General features: G+C 45.5%; 1 protein-coding gene across 1 annotated transcript; it reads left to right on the forward strand.

Annotated features, from left to right (window-relative positions):
* Positions 1-152: 152 nt before the first annotated feature.
* Prosbeta6 (proteasome beta6 subunit) lies at positions 153-26,658 on the forward strand. Its single transcript, XM_037435977.2, has 6 exons — positions 153-493; positions 578-685; positions 771-852; positions 922-1,051; positions 26,169-26,275; positions 26,392-26,658. Exons 1-6 carry the CDS (start codon positions 408-410, stop codon positions 26,575-26,577), a joined length of 699 nt encoding a protein of 232 aa, XP_037291874.1. The 5' UTR covers positions 153-407; the 3' UTR covers positions 26,578-26,658.
* The last annotated feature ends 648 nt before the right edge of the window (positions 26,659-27,306 follow it).

Genomic DNA, 27,306 nt, shown 5'->3' on the forward strand with positions numbered 1-27,306 from the left:
CACTAGTTCGTTACGTAGTCGTGACGCACTTCCTGAGGCCAGGTTTCGCGGAGTGTCCGCTCTTGTCTTCTTCTTTCTCTATGATTTAACTCCCTAGAGGCACGATGCTCTTAGTGCGCACTGTGCACCCCCGACAATGAAAATACTTAAATAAGTTCGTAAATAAATTAAATGGATAACATTATTTTTTTCAAGTTTTTATATATTAAAAAATATTGCTTTTTGATGTTAGGACGCTAACGCTATTACGTATCTGCGGCCATACAACGAAGGCTGGGCTTCTTTGACTGAAAAAGTCGACTCACTGCGGAGACGTTTGTTCGGTGGTCGTGAATGTCCGTTGAGTAACATTCAATAGCTGCATTCAGAAGAATTACTCCTGTAGTGCACGAGCATTTCATTTAAACATGGATGTGTTAACTGGGCAGCCCGTAATTTCTTATCATGGCGGTCCGAAGCAAGCACATTTCAATCCTTATTCTGACAACGGAGGGTATGTTTCTTCAAGTACCATGACTGCTTTCGCCACCATTTGTTTCCCCAATGATTGGGGCCCATTTTCTTTCGGTTTTCGCAGGAGCATCGTGGCCGTTGCTGGAGACGACTTTGCAGTCATTGCGTCGGACAGTCGTCTGAGCAGTGGCTATCATATTCACACGAGGGAGCAGTCTAAGTTGTTCAAGCTGTAAGCAGTTGCTACTGAGCACGACATAACAAGCATCCCACGTAATTATTAAGGATGATGGACGGGGTCTCTCATTTGAATTTAGGTCCAACCAATGTGTCCTTGGCTCTACGGGTTGCTGGTGTGACATTCTCACGTTCACGCGATTTCTGGAGGCACGAATGAAGGTAAGTACGCATGTCTCAACATGTCATATATTAGAAAATTGGTACTAACCACGGTTATTGTTTACGCAGATGTACCTGCACGAACATCACAAGTTGATGAGCACGCCCGCTGTCGCTCAACTGATTGTCACCATGCTCTATAACAAGAGGTTCTTCCCGTACTACATTTCGAACATTCTGGCGGGCCTCGATGAAGAGGGTAAACCACTGTTTGCTGTACTATTTGTATCAGGGTTCGTGTTCGCAAAAACTGTCACTTCGGCACCGATGATATTAAACGTCGCACAGCGTGGCTGGCCTTTTCTTCAGGATAAGAAGACAAGAGTGTATGAAATGAGCCAAGCAGAGTAAGAAGCAGTTGATAGTCACATGCATGTCGCATTTTCTAGTAGCTTTTACTGAACATTTACTTTACAAAACTTCAAGACACAGAAGTGTTCTGTTCAAGCAAGGGACATATAACGATCAATAACAACGGCTTTATTTCCAAAAGCTCCGAGTTTCAAATTTTGGTGCGGTGAATAAGTTTATGTTGCTGTAACTGTGTTTAGTTATGTGGTAGCACAAAAATGCAACATCTGCCACGTTATCTCTTAACATTGGTACATCTAATGGCCAAGTTAATGCTGTACAGGTATGAACCGCAAGAGCACTATTTTCTACATTTGTTAAATGTTTAGAAATATGTATCTGCATCCAAAGGTTGTATTTCGAGGTAATAACTTTGGTAATGTTGCTTTGCATGATGTAGAATCTTGTGTGTTCGTTGAGTAAAGCAACTGATTGTCCACATACTCAACGAGCCATACCGCAGACCCTGGAAGTGATATTGCTATATGCATATGGCGACGTCTCCACTTCAGAATATGGTATCAAATCAAAGTTTATTTTTCGTTCTGTAGTACAGAGAGAAAGGACTGCGAAAAAAAGTTGTGCTTTAAAACAGCTTGACTAGTTCACCGCCCCCTACAAAAAATAACTTGAAAAATAAATACAAAGCAAAAAGTCGGAGCAGTAGCAGCATCGTGGTAACCATGGAGATATAGCACCTTACGAGTAGCGTGCCATAAGCAGGCTTACTAACTGTAGTTGTGATTTAATACATATATGAACAGCACATTTAAAGTGAAATTATTACACTGTGTGGAAACGCAAATGTAGTGCAATTATTATCCAGAAGCAAAATATAAGGCACATTATATGCTACATAAAAAAAACATACATTGCAACATTATACACTATATAGATCGTAATTCCAGGAATAGCTACATGCGATTGAAAAGGAAATCTATATCTAAGAGCTTTTTTAACTGAAAGAAAAAGTATATAACTGAATTTGCTCTTGTTTTAATGATCAAGTATTACACATTTGCAAATAATTCATGGATGTCGTGATATGAACAGTTGAATACATCAAAACCCTTCAGGTCACAGCGATTTAAAAGAGCTTGAAGAGTGTAAGATAAACAATGTTTGCCTGATTTAACCATGCTATATCAACCTCCCATTTCTCTCCTTGATGGGTGGGGTACTTTTGATTCCTTGCACGCAGGTTGGCTAGAATGCCGAAGCTTTTCATGTGCCTGAGAGTTTCTAATCTGAATTTTTGACTTAATGCATAATAATATACTTGGTGCACCTTAATTATTCCTGAGCCACAAAATAAGGGTCTAGTGGATGGCTCAAAATAAGTGTTAAATATATGCCTAGTACATTTTTTTGAAGCATGTATATTTTATCAACTTTATTAGCTATTTCGTGCCCCATACAGTTAAATAGTGAATGATACAGCAAAAGCTTAATTCTTTTTGGAAGCAAACACCGAATTCAACCCATTACACCTGTTAGCTGAGCTAATTTTTGCAAGACATTCCACATAATAATTTCAGGTCATGTTCTTTGAAAAAATTGTGCCAAGACATTTAAAATGGTTAAATATCACAATTTTACGAGTACTCAGTAATATATCAAGATAAGGTGGAATTATTTTGATCTTAGTTAGAAATATAACAGCTTTTGTTTTGTTTTTGTTAATATGCATACCATTTGCTGCTGACTATCTTTCTAGCGTTATCATTGTATTGTTGCAAGTTCTTATAAGCTTGTTAATGTCATGGCCTGAAAAGAATATACTAGTATCTTCGGCATATATGATATATTTGGCCTTGGAAATATTTATAATATCGTAAAGACATATGTTGAATAATAGTGGTCCCAATATGCTGCCTTGAAGCACTCCACATAGTACAGGATGCAAGCTGGAGAAAGAGTTCTTGATAGATAAAACTTGTCGTCTGCTGGATAAGTAAGAGTCCATAAGCAATAGGGCCTGGCTTTGAATACCATAGTAGTGTAATGTATTTAGCAATATTTCATGGTTAACTATGTTAAATACCCTGTAAAAACCAACAAAAATGCCAAAAATGAGTGCCTTTTCTTCGAATTTTGTAAGTATGTTTTTTTGCTCCAGAAGTGCCAGCTCAGCAGATTTATTTTGTCTAAATTCATGCTGAGCAGGCACAAATAAATTGTGCTTTTTAATAGAAATTGAAATTCGAGTGTGTAGAAGTTTTTCAAAGGCCTTTGAGAACACAGGCAAAATCAAAACATGTCTATAATAGCCTAAATCATTTCGATCACCCTTTTATAAGGCATAGTCACTTTTTCCGCGTGCTTGTTGACAGGCAAACCGAACTTCGTTAAGCAGACATTAAAAATATGTGCCAAAATGGGAGCAATAATGTCATAGGCTTCCTTGATAGGGCGTATTTGAATTCCATCGACATCACAACTGGTACTATTTTTTATACCCTTTATTGTTGACGAAACTTCATGGGCGGTGATACGAGATAAGAACAACAACCGAACATTTCGATTTTTAATGTACTCGCAAGCATCATCCGCGCTTCCGGTTGTAGCCATGTGAGTGAAAACAATATTAAAGGCGTCGGCCAATTCTTACCCCTCTACATCTTTGCCGTTGATTTTAAACTCTAAAACAGAGGCGGTACTTCGACCACGATGAGGGAGCTTGTTTAGTATAGCCCATAAAACGTTGGAGCGATTACCAGGAACAAGATATGTAGCTTGATAGAGTGTTCTCACGGACTGTAAACAACTTGTAAGTCTGTTGCGATAGCTCTTGAAGACCGCAGGTCCTCCGGTAAACGTGTTTGCAGAAAGGTTTGGTAAAGTTTATCTTTTTTCATTTGATCATGCAACTCGGGAGTTATCCAAGGTTTTCATATTTTGCGATTTAATTTGCATTCTTTTAGTGGGAAATGCACATGATATGTTTGTTTGAAAATTGCTAGAAATTTTTCGTAAGCGTCATCTGCATCTGCAATTTTCGTTATATTGGCCCACTCTATCTGCAACAGATTTTCACGAAATGCACCTAGTGCTTTTTCCGTAATTGATTGAAACATGATTATCTGAGGCTTTGTTTTATATCGTCATTTTCTCTGCACATAAAAATACTGGAAGATGGTCACTGATACAATACGATAGAACACCCGACTTAATAATTATTTCGAGCGAATTTCTGACAAAAAGATCAAGAAGTGACTCGTACTCAAAGGTCATGTCATGAAGGTGCCTTTCTTGGCAGCATGATTCGCTTTCATCCTTGCATAACCATGACATAATGGGCTAAAGTTTAAAGTTTCTTCAGTGCGTTGAGTATACCATGACATACCTTAGGCCGCCACTGTCAGTGACTGCTTCTTGACTGATCACAAGACGCAGGATGCAAAAGCTGTGTAATATTAATTTCACGTATGCTTGCTGTCTTTACATGCATTGCCCTTCTTACATGGTTGCCAGGCAGTTCTATGCTTTGCGTAGGGTGTAATGGTCTAAAAAGTGTGTAGTGATATCGGTTCTAGTTCTGTTCAACTGTAGTGTAAAACAACAAAGGCTTCTGGAGGAAAGTCTGTTGCCTCATTTTATTCAACTGGTGTTTTTGTATGAGCATTGTTTTTGGATTTTACTTTAGGCAAGGAGGCTATACTAAATCCTCTGAAGTGGCATTGGTGCTCCCGGTGCCTCTGCAAATTGCTCAGGTCAGAAAGTGGCAAGCAGCAATGTGCTATGTGAAAGCATGTGTGGTGTTTATAGAATCAGATTTAGCTGCTCGCCTTTTTAGGGGATGGGGTGGTTGCTTGGCAGATTATGACATGTGAAGAACAATCATCGTTCATCTTATCACCTGTCATTCGTGCGCGCCATTCACTTCCATCATTGTATGTAGTGAGGAAATCAACCTTAGCATAGACACAATGAATGATAATCTGACGAGTATCATTACGGAGTGTGAAGTGGAAGTTGGAGGCATGGTAATTAGACAGGACACTGGCAAGCTTTCCCAGGGAACGAAGAATCTGATTAAGAAGCGTCAAATCATGAAAGTCTCAAGTACAACAGACAAAATAGAACTGGCAGAGCTTTCGAAGTTGATTAATAGGCATAAGGTGTGCGATGTAAGCAGGTGTAACATGGAGAGAATTGAACACGTTCTGAAAAAAAGAGGAAGCGTCAAAGCAGTGAAGAGAAAACTTGGGATAGGCAAAAATCGGATGTATGCACTAAGGGACAAAAAATGCAGAATAACTACCAATATGGATGGGATAGGTAATATAGCGGAGGAGTTTTACAGAGATCTGTACAGTAGCTGGGACAACCACGACCTTTATGCTATAAGAACTAGCAGTAACTTGGATGATTGATGATTGATTTGTGGGATTTAACGTCCCAAAACCACCATATGATTATGAGAGATGCCGTAGTGGAGGGCTCCGGAAATTTCGACCACCTGGGGTTCTTTAACGTGCACCCAAATCTGAGTACACGGGCCTACAACATTTCCGCCTCCATCGAAAATGCAGCCGCCACAGCCGGGATTTGAACCCGCGACCTGCGGGTTAGCAGCAGAGTACCTTAGCCACTAGACCACCGTGGCGGGGCGTAACTCGGATGACACCCCACCAGTAATGATAGAAGAAGTCAGAAAAGCTTTGGAGAGCATGCAAAAAGGCAAAGCTGCTAGTGAGGATCAGGTAACATCAGATCTGCTGAAAGATGGAGGACAGATTGTGTTAGAAAAACTAGCCACCCTGTTTACGAGGTGTCTCCTGACGGGAAGAGTACCAGAGTCTTGGAAGAACGCTGACATCATCTTAATACATAAGAAAGGGGATGACAAGAACTTGAAGAATTACAGGCCGATCAGCTTGTTCTCTGTAGTATACAAGCTATCTACAAAAGTAATTGCTAACAGAGTAAAGAAAACATTGGAATTCAATCAAGCGAAGGAACAAGCAGGATTTCGAACAGGCTACTCAACAATCGACCACATTCACACTATCAATCAGGTAATAGAGAAATGCTCAGAATATAACCGACCACTATACATAGCCTTCATAGATTACAAGAAGGCGTTTGATTCAGTAGGAATATCAGCCGTCATGCAGACACTGCGGAATCAGGGCGTCGATGAAGTATATATAAACATCCTGGAAGAAATCTAAAGGGGATCAACTGCTACCATAGTGCTTCATAAAGAAAGCAACAGAATACCAATCAAGAAGGGTGTAAGGCAGGGGGACACAATTTCCACAATGCTATTTACCGCATGCTTGCAGGTTTTCAGAAGCCTAGAATGGGAACAGTTAGGGATAAGAGTTAATGGAGAGTACCTTAATGACCTACGCTTCGCCAATGACATTGCATTGGTGAGTAAGGCAGGGGACGAATTGCAACTCATGATTACGGAGTTAGACGAGAGTAGAAAGGTGGGTCTTAAAATTAAGCTGCAGAAAAAGATATGTCTACTTGGGGCAGGTAATAACCGCGGAGCCGAACCACGAGATGGAAGTAACTAGAAGAATAAGAATGGGGTAGAGCACATTTGGCAAGCACTCTCAAATTATGACAGGTAGATTGCCACTATCCGTCAAGAGGAAGGTATATAACAGCTGTATCTTGCCAGTACTTAGCTGCGGAGCAGAAACCTGGAGACTTACAAAGAGGGTTCAGCTTAAATTGAGGACGACGCAGCGAGCAATGGAAAGAAAAGCGGTTGGGGTAATCTTAAGAGACGAGAAGAGAGCAGAGTGGATTAGGGAACAAACGGGTGGTAAGGATATCATAGTTGAAATTAAGAAGAGGAAATGGACATGGGTCGGGCATGTAGCGCGTAGACAGGATAACTGCTGGTCATTAAGGGTAACTAACTGGATTCCCACAGAAGGCAAGTAGGTTAGGGGGAGACAGAAGATTAGGTGGGCAGATGAGATTTAGAAGTTTGCGGGTGTAAATTGGGAGCAGCAAGCACAGGACCGGGTTAACTGGCGGAACATGGGAGAGGCCTTTGTCCTGCTGTGGACGTAGTCAGGCTGATGATTATGATTGTATGTACATTTTTTCGGCAGCAAGGTAATGAAATGGCCCCTGTGAGATCACAAGGATGCCTTGCCATGTAGGTCATGACTTATGGAATAAGCTGTTCATGTCAACAGAGGTCAAAGTACAGCGCCAATTGTGCCAATCTGACCTGATGCGCATAAACGGCAATTTCTATGATGAGTGTCGATTGGAAGTGTAAACCTCCAAATATAGACGATTATTATCGACCGGGCAACACTGTGCATTGGCTACACCAAAGTTGCAGCCGCATCCAGATTCAATGGAGTTCGATCACGTTATTCGGTTCATTCATGGGGCTCGTATTGTTGTGATCGCCGTGGTTTCCCCTTAAAAGTGGGGGCATCATAATGAATAACTGTTAATTATATAGTTATAAAGTGAAACCTCAATGACTTATACTGGCTGGGAACATGGCATTATCATGCACTAAATGGCAGTGCGCGTTTGCAAGTGCAAATGGGCATCTTCTGATGTGCCTCATGACCATCAATAAACGAATACAGTGCCGCAGTCGATGTTGCCCAAAGTACTAACCAGAAAGTCTTCCTTTTTGCCAGAGCGCGAAAAAGATCATATGGGGCTTACACTCTCGCAGGACTGTTTTATTGCGTGCAGTGGTGACGCCAAGGAAACTGTCGAGACTATTACAGGGTCCGGGATGCACAGCAATCTAAATAGCCACAGAACGGTCACCATCGGCTTTCTGCGATACATATGTGCGCATATGTACCACGATATTGTCACGGGGTCGTGACGTGGCCGAAGGCAGGAGACTTTATGTTGGGATTCAACTGTTTATTTGGGCGAACCTGTGCCCGGTAAACGGAAAGTCTGATTACAGTAGCAGTCTTGCACAGATAGCAGTTAACGGGGCGTCGGCCGTCGATCAACTGACAAGTGGCGAAGCGTGTCGGCATTTATACACTTGCCATAGAACATTCTAGTGTTATCGCTAGCGGCGAAGTTGTTTCCAGAATAATCTGAAAGATTCACGAACTGGGCGTAATCTTATAATGATCAGCCTTGAAGCTTGTCTGACAATGTAGGCGTGGTTTTCGCTGAACATAGGGCAACATGGTCATAAGAAAACTTGAATAAAGGTACGTGGCAATATAATACTAAGCGACAACTGACAGTTTCACTGAAACACTGAGTGATCACGTGGACTCGGATCATCTCCTGGTTAGTTGCGTGCAGCGCGGCGCCTATTCTGCCTACACCGTGGTTGCCGGGCGGCTCGCTGTACAGTGCGCGTGGATTTGCTGTGTGAATTGCTCATGACCACTTCGCTCCAGACCGAGTGAGATGAGCAGAGTAGTGTGTTTAATTAGCATCAGGATAAACTTTCGCCAAGTGAAATGTGCTGCGATTATACTTAGTTTTACACATCAGGTGCAATGTTGCAGAGGCTAGTGAGACTCCTTGTAGTACACATTGGCGTAAAGAAATATTTCCATGTTTTGCACTGCTACAAAACACACATTTTCGTGCTCTGAACCTGCTCTGAAATTCCCCTTTTTACTGCGCCAAAGCTGCTCCAAAACAGCAGTATTCCTGTTTCCTGAGCTACTCCAAAATACTGAAGTCCACTTCCGCCCCTATGTCAAGAATATAGTACATGCATGCTATGCTATTTGTCATTACTCACAATTCGTGCTGGTCATGCACTTATGCCACATCATGCCCATGGTTTATATCAAGTTATAAACTAACCATGAAAGCACCAATACCTTGACATGTACACAGTGGTATATTAAATATAATCCTCGTACACTCATGTCACGTGTGATATCAGTGTACATTAAAGAACACTACATCGTCAGAATTTTTGGAGCTCCTCATCATATCATGGTTTTGGAACATAAAACACCAGATATAAATTTCCTGGTATGTAAAGTGCCATTTCATGGACAAATGCACCAAGATCTTGTAAAATGTTGATTTTCTCTATGTTTGTAAAATTCGCATCTTCATGTTACTGTTTAAAAAACCTGACAGATATTTGCACTCCCTTCACTTCTAAAGTAGCCAATTGCACTGCTGAAGGACAAGCATCCACTGTTCCTCCAATGCTCACCGATACTGATCACAGATCAGCACATTATGATAGTCTCACAGGAAAACGGCAGCCACAATGCAGCCTAGATGAAGTGACCTGGTCTTCATAAGAAATGACCATGCCAAATGTGCTTGTGGCTACCAATAGATGTCCGATTCTCGCACAGTTGTATAGTCTCTGTCATTGGCATCTCAGGAGGCCGGTGATGTCTCAATGCTGTTGCCGCTGCATACTCGCAATATTCCAGAAGTTCAGTCACCTGTTTTCAAAGTCAGATTTGTATGCTTTCCTCCTCCTCCCCCCATATTTTTGCTCAGTATCTGCAAGTTTAGTTGCAAGTTTTTTTATGCGAGCTCTAACAGAGGTGAGCTCGCTAGTCGAAGCTGTTAAACAACTGGTGACATATATCTCCTAGAATCACTCAGTCTTTTACCTTTGTCATGTGGTCTGAACACCCGCCTGGATAGCTTAGCATGTAAAGTGTTGGGCTGCTAAATTCAAGGGCACAAGTTTGATTTTGGGTCACTATACTCTCATTTTGATGAGTGTGAAATGTAAATAACACCAGTGTACTTAGATTTAGGTTCATGTTAAAAGAGCCCCAGGTGGTCGAAGTTAATTTGGAGTTCCACAATATAGCATGGGTCATAATTTAGTCATTCCAAAGTTATTTCACGGTGACTCATACGAGGACGCCAAAGACTGGTTAGAGCAGTTCGAGAGAGTGAGAAATTTATATCAGTGGAACGAGGAGGGCAAGCTGCGCAACATCTACATTGCGTTGGAAGGCTCTGCATGAGTGTGGTACGAAAACCAAGAGGCATCTCTGACGTCGTGGCAAGAGTTTCGCCAGCAGCTACTGAGTACGTGTGACAACAGTGATCGCCGGGAAAAGGCGGAAGCAGCTCTTCGTACACGGAATCAACGAACGAAACTGTCACAATGTACATCGAAGATATGTCCCGCCTTTTCAAGCAAGCTGATCCCGGCATGACGGAAGACAAGAAGGTGTGCCGCCTCATGCACGGGTTAAAGCAAGAGTTGTTCGCAAGACTCGTCCGCGATCCACCCCGTACTATTGCTGAGTTTCGGTCGGAAGCAACAACCATCGAAACGACGCTGCAGCAAAGAGCCCGACAGCACAATCGCGACATAGCCGGTGCATCAGCAGCAGTCTACTCAGTAGGCGTCGTGAATAATCTTGACACATTGCGCAAGCTCGTCCTGTATGTTGTCAGGGAGGAATTAAGGAAACTGCAGCCACCTATGTCACCTGATGTCACCCCAGAGCTGTCTCTTGCTGAATTCGTCAGAGAAGAAATTCGGCAGGCCATGCGGGAGCCGCGGAGTGATGTTCCAGAGACACAACGGGCTGCAACGTACTCTGAGGTGCTCAGGCGACCTGCTCTGCAGTGTGCACCGATCGAAACGCCAAGTACCTATGTACAGACAATGCGCAGCACACACTCCACCTGGTGCAATAGAGACAATGCCACGGAAGAGGGATATATGGCGAGATGTCGCACGTAGGCCCTTGTGCTTCCACTGTGGAGAGGCTGGCCACCTGTACCAATTCTGCCGATATCGTCAAGCTGGTCTTAGGGGATTCGCCATCAACGCACCATGTCCGCAAAATGGCGAAAGACCATCCGAGATATAAGAATAGCTATGCTCACGTTGGAACTTTGACCTGCCTTGTCGTCATCAACCACGCTCACCATCCCCTGTGCGCTACCGCTCGTTCAGCCCACGTCCCTTCCCAAGCACAACTAGGCATTGTTCACCTATCCCAAATCTGGGAAACTGAAGAGGGCGACCTATGGAGGCGAGGCCGCTGGCAACCTGGGATATGAAGATTCTCCACTGCGATACGAGTGTGACGACGACGGCTGTTTCCAGGTAAAGGAGTGCAGTAGAGAGAAAATGACTTTAGACTTGCTGTTCGTGGTTGACGGACTAGAGCTCAATGCATTGATCGATACTGGTGCGGATTATTCTGTGATAAGTTACGAATTAGTGAAGCGACTTGGGAAAGTTCTGACCGAATGAAATGGACCTCCAGTACGTACTGCAGGCGGTCGCCTCATAACCCCTTTTGGCCGATGTACCGCAAGGGTCGTGATAGGGGGCTTTATTTACGTCGGTGACTTTGTCGTCCTGTCTCTGTGTTCGAGGGAAGTAATACTCTGAATGGATTTCCTTCAAGCCAATGGTGACATTATTAATTTGTAGAGGTCAAGTGTGTTATTTTCGATGGAACACGTTATAAGAGCAGCACGAGCAGAGGAGCTATACAACACTCCACTGCAGGTCGTCGATGATGATGTAACGGTACCGCCACGAATCAGTGTAATGGTTCTTGTCAGAAATGATACATTTAGCGACTATGAAGGTGTGGCAAACAGCAACATGGATGTTTTCCTGAAGAGAGGTGTTAGTGTGGAACGAGAGATTATCAAGCTCCGGAATGGGTGTGCAGACATCCTCCTAACAAGCTTTGGAAACAAATTCCAACACATTGCAAAGGGAACAGCTATAGTCATTCTTGATGAGTTCCGTAAAGTGACAGAATTAAACAGTCTCGAAACTACACCATCCGATATTAAACTAACATCTGACGTCTTCGACATCATATCTGTTAATCCTAACCTTTCAGCGATTCAACGTCGACAGCTGTATGACCTAGTACGGGAATTCTGCAGCTGTTTCTCTAATAGTTCAAAGGTACAGCGCACGAGGTTTATGAAACACAGGATTATAACCAAGTCTACAACCAGGCCAGTATGCCAACACCCGTATCGTGTTTCACCGAAGGAAAGGGAAGTTATAAAGAATGAGGTACAGGAGATGCTTCAAGATTATGTTATCCAGCCTTCTAACAGTCTGTGGGCATCTCCCGTGGTGCTTGTCAAGAAGGATAACGCTCTACGGTTTTGTGTTTACTACCGAAAATTGAATGGTGCGACTAAACGGGATGTACACCCGGGGCCTTCCGCGCATCGACGCCATGTTAGATCGACTTTGGTGTGCAAAGTTCTTCTCATCACTAGATCTCAAGAGTGGATACTGGCAAATCGAAGTTGATGAACGTGATCGTGAGAAGACTGTGTTTATTACCCCGGACGGACTGTTTGTATTTAAGGCTCTCTCTCTTGGACTCTGTTGCGCGTCGGCAATGTTCCAACGCATGATAGACACTGTACTTTCCGGATTGAAGTGGCAGTGTTGCTTAGTGTACCTGGACGATGTGGTCATCTTCGCCGCTACATTCGAGGAGCACATGAAGCGCCTTCGGTCTTTGTTAGAGGCAATCCGTTCGGCAGACTTGACCATCAAGCCAGAGAAGTGCCAGTTTGGCTTCAAAGAACTGATTTCTTGGTCACGTCGTCAGCGCCCAAGGCGTTCGACCTGATCCCGAAAAGACAGTCGCCGTCGCAAGGTTTCCGGTACCAACAGATAAAAAGTCAGTACGGAGATTTTTAGGTACCGTATTTTCGCGCGTATAACCCGCACTAAAAACCCAAAAATTTCAGTGGCAAAGTGGAGGTGCGGATAATACGCGGGGTTTTTTCTATAGTGCTGCTTCACAGCAATGCATGTTGTGCTGTGAAACCCCTTAATAGTGTAGCGAAGGCTACGGAGGCGGTTTCCGCAAATTTCTGTTGCTCTGCAAGTAGCACGGCAGCTTGCGGCCGATTTTGGTTTCGCTTGCTTGCATCGTTGAAGCGTTTAGAAAAACATTTGGGGAGAGACAATTCGATTGTTCAGTGTAAAATCTCACTGTCACACCACAAGTATATTTTTTGGACGCTCGCGGCCGCCCAGTGACCCTCCACATGTCCCTACGTCACGTACGCCATGTTTACTTTTGGAAAGGGCTTGCCGAAAAGGTGGTGTTGTCTAAGAAAGTTCCATAATAAATAAAGCAATATTTATTTCAGCAAGGCAAATGAGATATTATAGTGCCTATAGAGATATTATCAGTAAATTAATGTACTACTTTTTGACGCGGTAGCAGGCATGCATTTCGGTTCTGTTGTTTTTAGGGTGCTGTTACAGTGTACTATAAGGGGTAGTGCTGTCAAGTTGTCGCCGAATGTGAGCGCTCTTTACCTCGCTGATACCGCTAGTTCTCCACATCTCGACCCGTTCGCCAAGCCTAAGTTTATCTGTTCTGTCACCATGAGTGGCGTACGGCGGCAGGCCTTCACAGCACAGAAAAAGCTTAAGATCATCGCCGTCGCCGAGGAATTCGGAAATCGCGAAGCGGGAAGACGGCACGATGTGGACGAGTCCTGCGTGCGACTGTGGAGAAAGAAGAAAGAGAGCCTACAAGCCGCGCACCGCGACCGTAGGTCATTTCGTGGCCCCAAGACCAGTGCCTACCCTGAGCTGGAGGCGGAGCTACTAAAGTTCATCGAAGATGTGAGAAGCAGGGGTAACGCCGTATCGACAGAGATGGCCCAAGTGGAAGCGCGGCGACTTTCGAGGGAGCTAGGCCTACCTCACTAGTTCCGTGCGAGCCGCGGATGGCTGCACCACTTTATGAAGCGGCAAGGGCTCTCAAATCAGACGGCGGACTACAATATGTCAACGCTTGCCGGCTTCTTATGAGGAGAAGCTGCTCAAGTACCAGAGATATGTAATTGGCCTGCGAAAGCAGCACAATTACATTTTCTCGCAAATCGGCAATGCGGATGAAATTCCTGTTTATTTTGAAATGCCGTTGGACACAACGATTGAGAAGACGGGCAGCAGTTCGGTGAGCGTGCTGACCGGCGGGAACACGAAACTGCACATCACAGTCTTGCTTTGTGCCCTTGCCGACAGCACGCAACTGCGACCGTACGTCATCTTGAAAAGGAAAAATATACCAAAGGTTTATTTGCCTGCCGGTGTGGTGGAATCACTGCGAGCTACGCTGCTGCGCAGATCTTCCCCACTTACTGAGGCAGTGTTCCGCATTTGAAAAAGGGCAAATGGCCATACAAGCTTTCCAAACCATAAATTATCGTGAAGCCCTCCCTACGGACCCAGACACGCAGTTATTATTTGCCCAATATGGAAGCCAGAGCGGTCTGATCAGAGAAGTTTAGGGGGTCCGACAAACCACAGTACTGACGCTATGAGAACGCGTGGATGAACAGTGACATGTTCGTAGACTGAATCAAGACGGTATAGGAGAATAGGCCCGGTGCGATTCTCGCAAAGAGGTCCATGCTCGTTCTTGACTCGTTTCACAGCCACACAACTGAGGACCACCTTTCACGCAACGGCACAGACTTAGTTGTTATACCCGGTGGAATGACGTCAATGTTGCAGCCTCTAGATGTGTCGCTTAACGAGCCCTTCAAAGCGCATGTCAAGCGCCATTACGCCGAGTGGATGGCCGAAGGCTGCTACGACTTGACGCCGACAGGACGAGTCCGAAGGGGGTCGCCCCGCCACGGTGGTCTAGTGGCTAAGGTACTCGGCTGCTGACCCGCAGGTCGTGGGATCAAATCCCGGATATGGCGACTGCATTTCCGATGGAGGCGGAAATGTTGTAGGCCCATGTACTCAGATTTGGGTGCACGTTAAAGAACCCCAGGTGGTCAAAATTTCCGGAGCCCTCCACTACGGCGTCTCTCATAATCAAATAGTGGTTTTGGGACGTTAAACCCCACAAATCAATCGACGAGTCCGAAGGCCTGATATTGCCCTATTCTGCGACTGGATTGTCAAGGCATGGAAGGCCATTCCAGGTGAGATGGTGCGAAAAGGTTTCAAGAAATGCTGCATCACAAACAACATGGATGGAACCGAAGATGACTTTGTGCATAATAGTGAGAACTGCGGCTCAAGTGATAGCTCTAGCGAGAGCAGCGACAGCGAGTTGAGTGAATTGTGACTGGCCTTGCAGACAGCGTATTCTGCTTGCTAAATAAAGCTTTTTCTGTCTACATATGTGCTATGTTGCTTGAGCAGTAGCTTTTGTACAGCCTTTCCTGTGTATCAAATGTGCGGGTAATACACGAGGATTTTTTTTCTTTCTCGGTGAGCTGAAAGTGGGGGTGCGGATTATATGCAAGGGCGGGTTATACGTGCAAAAATACGGTATCTGTGCGTACTACAGATGATTTGTCCGAAACTTCTTGAAAATCACAGAGCCCTTAACGAAACTTATGAGAGAAGATGAGCCTTTTCAGTGGCAAAATGGGCAACAGAGTGCCTTCAACTAATTAGGAAAACGGTTAAAAAAGCTTTCAATTCTTTCACATTTTGATGAGATGGCTGACACGGAAATACACACAGATGCGAGTAACATCGGCCTTGGATGCGTTCTAATACAGTGGCAGAATGGTGAAGAAAAGGTCATAGCTTACGCCAGCCGGACTCTAACAAAATCAGAGACCAACTATTCGGCCGCAGAGAAAGAATGTGTTGCCGTTATCTGGGCCATCAGCAAATTTCGGCCTTACTTTATGGTAGGCCATTCAAGGCAGTCAGCGGTCATCATGCCCTTTGCTGGCTGGCAAACATCAAGGATCCATCCGGACGACTTTCAAGGTGGAGCCTCAGACTGCAAGAATATGATATAACCGTGGTATACAAATTTGGGAAAAAGCATACCGATGCTGACTGTCACGGGCGCCTGTAGACTCAGCACTATCAGAAGATGAGGACTTTTCGTTCGTAGGTATTATCAAAACTACTCAAATAGCCGAATGTCAACACGCTGACGAACCATTGCTCCCCCTCATCAAACACCTGGAAGGAGTCGACGTATAAGTGTCGCGTATATTTTCCCGAAGCCTCAAACGTTCAGCCTCCGAAAAAAATGTTCTCTACAAGAGAAACTTTAGGCCCAACCGCGAAAAGTTCCTTCTTGTCGTTCCTACAACTATGCGACAATAAATAATACGAGCGTGCCACGATGAGCCCACGTCTAAACATTTGAGCGTGACTCGAACGCTTGCAAGAATCAGTCTGCACTACTGTTGGCCCAAGCTCTTAGCTTTACTACAGTGCTATGTTAAGACATGCCGCGAACGCCAAAGACTGAAAACAACTAGTGCTAAACCGGTGGGCCTTCTACAACCTATGGACCTCTTTGGACCCTTCCCGACGTCTTCATTTGGCAAGAAATGGATTTTGGTCACGACCGAATACTTAACGAGATGCGCCGAAACAGACTCCTTGGAACAGGAAATGGCGGCTGAAGTGGCCAAATTCTTTGTACACAGTTCTCCGGCATGGCGCTCGGATCGCGGAACGGCTTTCACAGTGGAACTTATGAAGTGTCTCCTCAATATTACTCACACTATTCACAGAAAAACAACCGCATATCATCCTCAAAGTAATGACCTGACGGAGTGTCTTAATAGGACTGTTGCCGACATATCTATGTATGTGGATGTCGAGCACAAAAGCTGGGACGAAATTTTACGATATGTCACCTTTGCCTACAACACCGTCGTACAAGATACCACCAAGGTTACCCCGTTTCAACTAGTTTGCGATTGTACAGTTACAACACTGGACACCATGTCACTGATATACCAAGATGACTATCCCCCTTATCTGGATGACATTTTACAAAGAGCGGATGAGGCCCGCCAGTTAGTAAGGTACCGAATATGTCGCCAACAAGGGCTCGACGCCGACCGCTACAACCGGGGAAGACGTGAAGCGCGGTATGATGTTGGCGACAAAGTGTGGATATGGACCCCAGTAGGCCGACGAGGCCTGTCTGAAAAACTCATTTGCCGAAATTTCAGCCCATATAATACATCGACTCAGTGACCTCGTTTATGAAGTCAAGCCTGCAGGCCACGTGCATTCAAGATGACACAATCCCGCGGAGTGCGTACACATTGTACGCATGAAGCCCTACTACGACTGATACGAAGACTAGCCAACCAATCGCTTGCTATACTACAACCGCATTGCACGTATCGGGGCGATGCCGCTTGAGAGGGGGGATAATGCCACGGGAAACTGCCAACGCTCAGTGTAAGGCAGACATCGCGAACAAGAGAAGCGCTGATGGCACCACTACAAGAGACGAGACCAGCCGCAATGGGTGAGCGGGTCCTGCATGCACACAAACTTCGACCGAGTGGCCAGCGCGCGTGAAGAGGAAAATGGTGGTGCTCGAGGCAGAGGTTCGCGAGGATAACGGGCGTTTGGGTCCTTTTCCCAGTTGCTGTGTCATTCCTTTGGCTTTGGGCACAAGTTCGCCCTTATAAACTTTTAAAAAGGACATCCTTCTTGTGAGGCTGTTATATATTCTATAGTATCAATCACTGAGGTTTCTCTGACATTTCTGTAGCTGCTGTGTCAGTGTCAGCACGATGCTTGAAAAATATGCTGTACTGCTAGCTTATTCCAAACATTTCTATTCTTGCTTTCATGTAGTCAGTGGGTTTAACAAGGATGTATGGATGGAAAGTCCTTTATTGAAAAAAGAAAAAAAGGGGAGGCACAGGACCTCTGTGGGGATAAGCAGGACTTTCTAACTATACTACTGGTTCATAGTGTCACGGGTTTCACACTTATTGTATTCACTATCACTTGTACTGAGGCGGTATAGCGTCAGTACTGTGGTTTGTCGGACCCCCTAAACTTCTCTGATCTGACCGCTCTGGCTTCCATATTGGGCAAATAATAACTGCGTGTCTGGGTCCGTAGGGAGGGCTTCACGATAATTTATGGTTTGGAAAGCTTGTATGGCCATTTGCCCTTTTTCAAATGCGGAACACTGCCTCAGTAAATGGGGAAGATCTGCGCAGCAGCGTAGCTCGCAGTGATTCCACGTCACTGTCGCAATGTCCAGTTGTCGCCATTTTGCTAAAAAGTAGACCTTATTAATGAAGACTTCTTGGGAGTGTGAAAGCGATTATTTGCTGGAAAATAGGACTGGTGGAGTAACCTGCGCAATGCGTTTTTTTCTAGCATGACGCACAGACGTGTGTACGTAGTGCATTGTGGCTGCCGAGGGAGCCATTTGACTTAAGAGCTCCTTAAGAGCTCATACGGGTTCACCATGAGGGGTGGCGGCAGAGAAAGATTGGCTGACCCACCTGCGGAAGCAGCAGCGGCGTGTGCCGCCGTATTGCCCCCTGGCACACCCGTATGCCCCGGCGTCCAGATAATTTCTATCGATCTGTCGGCTTTTTCATGCCTACGAATGATGCTTTGAATAGCAGCAGCTGTAGCATCCCCCGACGTTGGGCGAAATATTTCCAAGTAGGCAGCGTGCGTGTCGGTAAAGACACTAAGGGGCTTCTGTATAGTGTATGGGAGGCTTGCAGTCGCTTCCCACATGGCAAGTAGTTCGGCATGCATAGAGGTCATCATCATCATCAGCCTGACTACGTCCACTGCAGGACAAAGGCCTCTCCCATTTTCCGGCAGTTAACCCGGTGCTGTGCTTGCTGCTGCCAATTTATACCCGCAAACTTTTTAATCTCATCTGCCCACCTAACCTTCTGTCTCCCCCTAATCCGCTTGCCTTCTCTGGGAATCCAGTTAGTTACCCTTACTGACCAGCAGTTATCCTGTCTATGCGCTACATGCCCGGCCCATGTCCATTTCCTCTTCTTGATTTCAACTATGATATCCTTAACCCCCGTTTGTTTTCTAATCCACTCTGCTCTCTTCTTGTCTCCTAAGGTTACTCCAACCATTTTTCTTTCCATTGCTCACTGCGTCGTCCTCAATTTAAGCTGATCACTCTTTGTAAGTCTCCAGGTTTCTGCTTCGTAGCTAAATACTGGCAAGATACAGCTGTTATATACCTTCCTCTTGACGGATAGTGGCAATCTACCTGTCATAATTTGAGAGTGCTTGCCAAATGTGCTCCACCCCATTCTTATTCTTCTAGTTACTTCCATTTCATGGTTCGGCTCCGCGGTTATTACCTGCCCTAAGTAGACATATCTTTTTCTACAGCCTAATTTTAAGACCCACCTTTCTGCTCTCTTTGTCTAACTCCGTAATCATGAGTTTCAATTCGTCCCTTGAGTTACTCAGCAATGCAATGTCATCGGCAAAGCGCAGGTTACTAAGGTACTCTCCATTAACTCTTATCCCTAGCTGTTCTCATTATAGGCTTCTGAAAACCTCCTGTAAGCACGTGGTAAATAGCATTGGGGAGATTGTGTCCCCCGGCCTTACACCCTTCTTTATTGGTATTCTGTTGCTTTCTTTATGAAGCACTATGGTAGCAGTTGATCCCCTTTAGATTTCTTCCAGGATGTTTATATATACTTCATCGACGCCCTGATTCCGCAGTGTCTGCATGACGGCTGATATTTCTGCTGAATGAAACGCCTTCTTGTATTCTATGAAGGCTGTGTATAGTGGTTGGTTATATTCTGAGCATTTCTCTATTACCTGATTGATAGTATGAATGTGGTCGATTGTTGAGTAGCCTGTTCGAAATCGTGCTTGTTCCCTTTGTTGATTGAATTCTAAGTTTTCTTTACTCTGTTAGCAATTACCTTTGTAAATAGCTTGTATACTACAGGGAGCAAGCTGATCGGTCTGTAATTCATGTCCTCGTCATCTCCTTTCTTATGTATTAAGATGATGTTAGCGTTCTTACAAGACTCTGGTACTCTTCCTGTCGGGAGACACCTTGTAAACAGGGTGGCTAGTTTTTCTAACACAATCTGTCCTCCATCTTTCAGCAGACCTGATGTTACCTGAACCTCACCAGCAGCTTTGCCTCTTTGCATGCTCTCCAAAGCTTTTCTGACTTCTATCATTACTGGTGGGGTGTCATCTGGGTTACCGCTAGTTCTTATAGTATTAAGGTCGTGGTTGTCCCGGCTACTATACAGATCTCTGTAAAACTCCTCCGCTATTTTAACTATTCTATCCATATCGGTAGTTATTTTTCCTTCTTTGTCCCTTAGTGCATTCATCCGATTTTTGCCTATCCCAAGTTTTCTCTTCACTGCTTTGACGCTTCCTCTTTTTTTCAGAACGTGTTCAATTCTCTCCCATGTTATACCTTCTTACATCACATATCTTACCCCTATTAATCAACTTCTGCATAGGGGTACCGTTCGGTAGATGGCACCTGTAGGCCCCAGTGTACTCGGTGGTCTGCGCGCAGATGCATGCTATACAAGCTTCGCCATCGGAGAGGGCAGCGTCCGTGTATATGCCGATGGTATCTAAGCTTGCTTCCTTGAGTTGTCGCGTAGCAAGAAACTGGCAGCCAGCATTATTGCGACAACCTTGCGGCGTGTTTTCCAGGCGGACGTGGTGTCAAGTGTGGGCTTCACGCCCACACTTGACACCACGTCAAGTGTGGGCGTCAAGTGTGTTCGCCCTTGAAAGCGCAGGGGGCAAGCCCCCTGCGCTTTCAAGGGCGAATATCTTAGTGTGTTTAGGGAGCCCCGTGATGGAACAGAAAGTAGCCCGATGAAGGCGTTGCAAATTTTGGATGTCCGTTGGAAAGAAAGTGCATATAAATGCGCCATACAAAATCTTTCCAATGGCCGCAGCTCTTGCGAGAGTGCGATAGGCTTGTTGTCGTGCACCTCCTTATTTCTTGGACAGACGACGTATTATATCTAACGTGGCTGGCCATGCCTGCCGCAGTCTACATACCCACTTTTGTGGGCTGTTGCAGCTGGCTATTGGTTAACCTAAAACTTTGATTTGTCCATTTTTTGATTGTTTAGTGTATGATCCAATATGGAGTGAGATGCACATTTTCGGGTTGGTACAATTCTTGCCATCTATGTTTATAAGTTCTGTCTTATGTGGAGCCAACAGCAGGCCTACCGTAATTACTCGAATCTAACGCGCACATTTTTTACGGATAAGCGAGTTCATAAATCGCATGCGCGTTAGAATCGAGTACGAAAAAAAAATGAATGCGTTCATTCTATTGCCATCGGCATTTTAAAAATGGCCGCCCCCTACGTGCGTCGGCATAGCGCGTTGGCCATTTCTGCCTATGTGTTTCCCATGTGCGACACTTCGTACGTGTGCTGAGGAGTTCGTCATCTTGTAGTGCATTTGCATCGACGGCATGGAAGGGCCGACTCCAAAAACTCGAGTGCCCCACGATGCAGCTTTTAAAAGAAAAGTCATCGCGTGTGCAGTAACGGACGCAAATCGGGCCGCATCGCGGTCGTTCGGAGTTCCTGAAACGTGCGTGCGGGACTGGCGGAAACAAAAGCAGAAGATTGTCGACAGCAAAGCTTCACGCAAAGGCTTCAGTGGACTACAGCAGGGTCGGTTTTCACAAATTGAAGAGCTGCTAGCGAGTATGTGCGTGAGCAGCGAGCGGCACAGCGGCCCGTGACGACAGAACTGCTCCAAGTGCGGGCTATGCAGTTAGCCTTAGAAAAAGGGCTAATGCGGAGCCAGTTTAAAGCGAGCAGGTGCTGGCTAACTAACTTTATGAAGAGGAAAGGCTTTTTCCTCCGAAGGTGAACGGGCATATGCGAAAAGTTTTGCGGAGGAGTACAATGAAAAGCTTCGCAGTTTTCAGAGGTTCATCCTAAATTTGCGGCACAACAACGGCTACCTGCTTGGGCAGATCGGGCATGCCGATCAGACACCTCTTTACTTCGACATGCCTGGCACCACAACCGTCGAGAAGAAGGGGGCGAAGCAAGTTCGCGTGCTGACATCTGTTCACGGTAAAACTACAGTGACGGCAATGCTCTGTTACACGTCAGATGGGCACAAGCTTTCCCCGTACCTTTTATTAAAATGGAAGACGCTCCCGAAGAAGTTAATTTTTCAAGTGGTGTGATCGTGCGGGCCAGCGAAAAAAATGGGTGCGCGTCTCAATCGATGTCTTACCTTTTTTTTTTTTTCGTCGTGGAAATCGGGTGCGCGTTACGATCGAGGGCGCAGTAGAATCGAGTAAATACGGTAATTTCTTAAGAGTGGACTCTTAACTAAGGAAGGCTGCCTGCAGCTCGGTCGGAGGGCATTGATTCTTTGTCAGAATAATCCACTGCCTTTGTCCATATAGTAACGTCATCGACATAGATGGCCAATCTAGCCGGGGTGTCCCATTCAAGGTTTTCTGCTACCCTGCTCATGGCCAGATTAAACAGCATTCGTCCTAAAATAGATACCTGTGGAACACCTGTGTCCAAGTAGTAAGTCTTCGGGCTCCATCCAGGTGATGCACCGCTTAAGCGAATGGACCGAGCTGCAAGGAAATTCCGAATCCGTGTCTGCGCACGCTGACTTAGGTAGTGCTTAGCTAGTTCTTCAAGAATGGCGTTATGGTGAACATTATCGAACGCTTTCTGCATGTTGACTGCCAGCAAGTAGTCAGGTAACATCTTTCTTGAGGTACGATTGATAACGCCCCGTAGCAGCCAAAGGCAGTCATGCGTGCCAAGGTTAGGGCGAAAACCCGCCAGAGCTGGATGGTATCCTGGCCGGGTTATCTCGAGGTAATGGGACATGCGTGTGTGAATCATGCGATCAATGAGCTTACAGAAAGTAGACGTTAAGGATATTGGCCGGAGGTTCTTGCAAAGGGTCTTCTTTTTTTCCATGTTTTAGAATAGGATAAATGAGAGACAGCTTAAGGTTCTCCGGAACATTTCCCGAGGCCCAGAGGTCATTGATTACCGCCAAAAGTGCGTCCTGGGCTTCATCTTCGATGTTGCGAAATTCTTGCCATGTTATTCGGTCGTGGCCAGGCGCCGATCGAGGACGCCCGTGTTTGATGGCTGCTAGCATTTCTCCCATGCTAAATGAGCAATCGAGATTCGGATCGGGTTGCGTTACGGTGCAGGCTTTCGGAGATCCAGGTGGAGTGAGTGAAGCGTGAGGAAAGAAAGAAGTAATAACTTAGTCTTCTACAACTGACGGATCTGCTTTGAGGAACAGCTCGGCCAGAGGAGGGTTGCCCTTTCCTTTCCCGCTGACGCTACGAAAAGTGCGCCATAGACCTTGGAGGCCCGGTACACAGCCAGCCAAGGCGCTCGCAGGTGGATTGCCAGGCTTCACTTTGAAGTTGGAGCTAATATTCATTGATAAGCTTAAATTGGCCCTTAATTTTCATGAGGTCAGAGTGTTGTTTGCCGTGCGAGCGGTATCTTCTGACAAAATAGTCTGCTGTTTTCCATAAATTGCCTAAATGGTTATCCATCGGTTGAGTATGGTTTTCGCATGGCACTGTTTCGCGTGCCAGCTTACGGGCCTGTTGAACAATGTCGAGAGGCCCTCAACTGTCGAGAAGGATCCAGTAACATTCCTACAAAAAGCATTCCAATTAGTCGTTGTTGTTGTTTTGATCCGGGGGCATTTTCGATAAAGTGCCACGAATATCGGGAGATGATCACTGCCCCATGACTGGCTGGAGATTCCAGTGCCGTACGAATTGGGGGCTGGCGAGGGTAAGATCTGGGGTCTTGTCTCTCTGCGCTCTATGTAGTCCTATTCTTGTAGGGGTGTCGGGGGTGTTACAAATTTCTGCAGAAGAGCGTTCAATAGCGTTGTAAAAATATTGTCCGCGTTTATTCGGCTTTCGGGCACCCCAGGCAGGGTGATGAGCATTAAAATCACCTATGAGCTGAGGGAGGTTCTTAGATGCTTGCTTAAGCGTCTCCAGCCATGTGTATTGTCCAACTGAAATATTTCCTGGGCGAAAATACGCAGACACGACCACGAAGGGCTTTTGGCCAGGAGGACAAATTTTAACAGCTACTATTTCACGACCAATTGAGTGGCCGGGTAGTCATTACGCACCAGAAGCGCTGCCTGGCCTTTGGGAAGCTACCGCTTATGTTTGACCGTTGGTGTCTGAAACGCATGGTAACCAGGAAGCGGGCATGTACTGCGCATCTCCTGGAGAAGAAGGAACAAGGGGCGATGTCTTTGAACATAATTACGGATAGTGGAGCGTGTTTGGTTCAAACTACGACGATTCCACTGCACCCCCTAAGCGAAACAGCTCATGAGAAAGGCCCTGATTTGCGGCGTTTATTGTCATCAGCGAGGACATTGCGCTGCAGTTCATCAAACATATTTTGCAACTGAGTTTGCATGGTATTAAGGGCTTGTGTTAGTGTTAACCATCTCTGACCGAATCGCATGCTCCAGCTTATTAGATTCTTGAGCCCGTTCTTGTCATAGGAGCCCAATAATATGAGAGTAAGCGGAGTCCTTGTCCGTGTCCGGTTCGGAACAACGTGTCGGAGAACGGCTCTTTTTTTTTTTTCGAGACCGACTGCGGTTTTGGGTTGGGGACCGGATTCCTTTCTGTTGGTCCAGCATGAGGTCGCAAAGTCTCAGATTTTCCTGCCTTAAGTCCTTGTACTTCTTGGCGAAGGCTGTTTATAAGCCGAGTCAGATTGGAAGAAGCGTGTATTTGAGCCCAGGTTACTTTCTGAGGCATCAGAGGTAGGCTGTGTGGCAGATGTTGTAGATGATAAATCATTAGTGTTGCGAGGAAGGGCTGATTCAGATATATTTCATTCAGGACAATGAGGGATGAGTGAAATGTGTGTGGACGCTCCACAAGCCTCGCAATGAGGAAAGTGCTTACAGTTTGGGTCGACCTTATGCGGAGCCTTGCCACAGTCCCGGCATACTGGCGGGAAAGAAACAGTATTTGGCAACATGGCCCAAACGATGACAGGTGTAGCATGCGACCGGGCGAGCCCGATATTCGTGAACACGGATGACTTCATATTCAAACACCAAGTGTTTTCGTATGGAGTCTGTATCAAATGTCAAAAGCAGCAGCTGTGTTTTACCGAGCATGCGCACATCAGTGATTGTTGCCTGTTCATAGCGCAGATGCGCTTTTATGTACTCAATTGTTAGGCCGGGTCTGATCTTTATTACCCCCTGAGAGCTGCCCACTACATGTGGCTGAAGAGGCGATGTGTCGACATCAATTACTCGCACGCTACCATTGACTGTTACCACTAAGTGCGAGAGTCTGCGTAGTTTGCGAAAATGACCTTTGTCACAAAGTGTGATCCGTACACAGTTACTGATTATGTCAAAGCGGATGATTGACATTTCTGCAATAAAATTTGGTGGAGCGCTTTGCTCTATGACGTCTGTAAGGGCTTGTTTCGGAATGTCTGTCACACTTTGTTTAGCGGCCTGATCAAAACAGTATAGCAGGGCCGACTCACCCGTTCGGCGTGCAGTGTGTTCGGTGACACTTGGTGTCGGTAGTACACGGCATTATTCTTTTGTACCCCGTTGTCGAGAAGTTCAGTGGTGACGGTAGAAGAGCCCGCTGCCATGTCGTTGACACTAGGTCCGGTAGATGATTCTGATGACAACGCAGGCTGCGTTGCATCCATTGTCTCGTTTCTGTCAGATAGGGTTGGGAAATCGCTTGAGTTCACTAAAACGCTTGTGCATACCGTGGTCGTTTTCATAGTAGGCGTCTCGAGATTCGGAGTGAAACGCGCCGGCGGTAACAGGTTCGCACCGCGGCCGCCGGCAGCTGTGCCCTAGGTCAGTCCGAAGCTGCTCACTAGGCTTGGGGTGGTCAGTTCACAAAACACAGAGAAAAGAGAAAAGGGTTCTCCAAAAACACTGTCTGTGCGACACAGGCTCACCGTGTAACTGGTATTCACTTCTGCGGCAACGAATCGTGGTCTATCAGCGGAAAAAACTAGTCAAACTGACCAGAAAACAAGGAGCTGAGGTCAGGCACGTCTGCCATCGTAAGCACTCAGCAGCACCCCCCCCCCCCCCCTCGGTTTAAGTAGTGAATAAAGAGGGATTCATGTGCATGATAAATGTGAAAATATATTTCTCTGCAGCTCACGATTCGTACTTCATTGTGGGGACAGGGTTGCACATATACTCTTTTTTTTTTTCGTAGGTAAAGGATGCATCTACTCCTATGACCCTGTCGGTCATTCTGAAAGAGTGCAGTACAGAGCAGGAGGCTCCTCTAGTGCCTTACTCCAGCCGCTCTTGGACAACCAAGTGAGCCTCTTTTTATCTTTCCTCGATTCCTATTAGATTCATTGTTGTGAAATGTTTTTAACTGTGATTTATGAGCATTTGACTATCTTTTGGTGCATGTATTTATTTTTTGCCAGATTGGTTTCATGAACATGGAAAATGTGAAGCCAGAGCCACCAACTCGAGAACGAGCTGTAAACATTATCAAAGATGTCTTCATTTCTGCTGCTGAAAGAGACATCTACACTGGAGACTCCATTGTCATCCATATCATTGACAAGGATGGCATCAAAGAGGATAGACTGGCACTCCGCAGAGACTGAGCCGTTGTAATTTGTCTTACGTGGCAGCAGATATTCCTTTTTCAAGTTGGTATGTTGCTTGCATTAAAGAAAAAATTGTGACTGTGCTGTTGATTACTGAACCTCTCAGTGTAGCCAGGATATTTCGGGGGAGGGTACAACTTTTATTTGTGCATGTTCATCTTTGTGTGTGCATGTATGTACATGCATGCACAGACTGCAAAAATTTTGGATGCAACTCGAAACCTCCCCCGAACTCTCCCAAATGGCTACACCAATCACTCAACTTTACAGTGCTGTTTCAAATATGCACATCCAGGTACTGCTACTGGATATGTGTAGTAAAAACATACCAATTGAGGTGGGTAAAAATAAGCAGCATTTGCATGAAAAGGGTGTCCCAATTTTTTTTTTCTCAGAATAGTCATTTATCTATCCTTTCCTTGCATTATCGCTGTGCACCCAGTGCTTCCACATCCCGAACGGCATGCGCATTATTAGTCTGACATTGCATTCCTAATGGGAAAGTGGCAAGCACAGAGTCGTCTAGAAATACGAGCAAGCCAGACGATTATTATTGTTTAATAAAAAGGCATTCTTTTTACATGCATTTTTTTTAGCAGTGAAGCTGTTCTTAGTAGAACCATGTGCGAGGGCTGTCGCAGATCGTAGTGGCATTTACCCAAAGAAAGTGGGTAAGTTCCACGCCGAGTATGTGCCACTCCTCTCGCCATGCCCACTAGTACTCTC

The sequence above is a fragment of the Rhipicephalus microplus genome, chromosome X (assembly GCF_043290135.1).
Source record: "Rhipicephalus microplus isolate Deutch F79 chromosome X, USDA_Rmic, whole genome shotgun sequence".
Taxonomy (NCBI): Eukaryota; Metazoa; Arthropoda; class Arachnida; order Ixodida; family Ixodidae; genus Rhipicephalus; species Rhipicephalus microplus.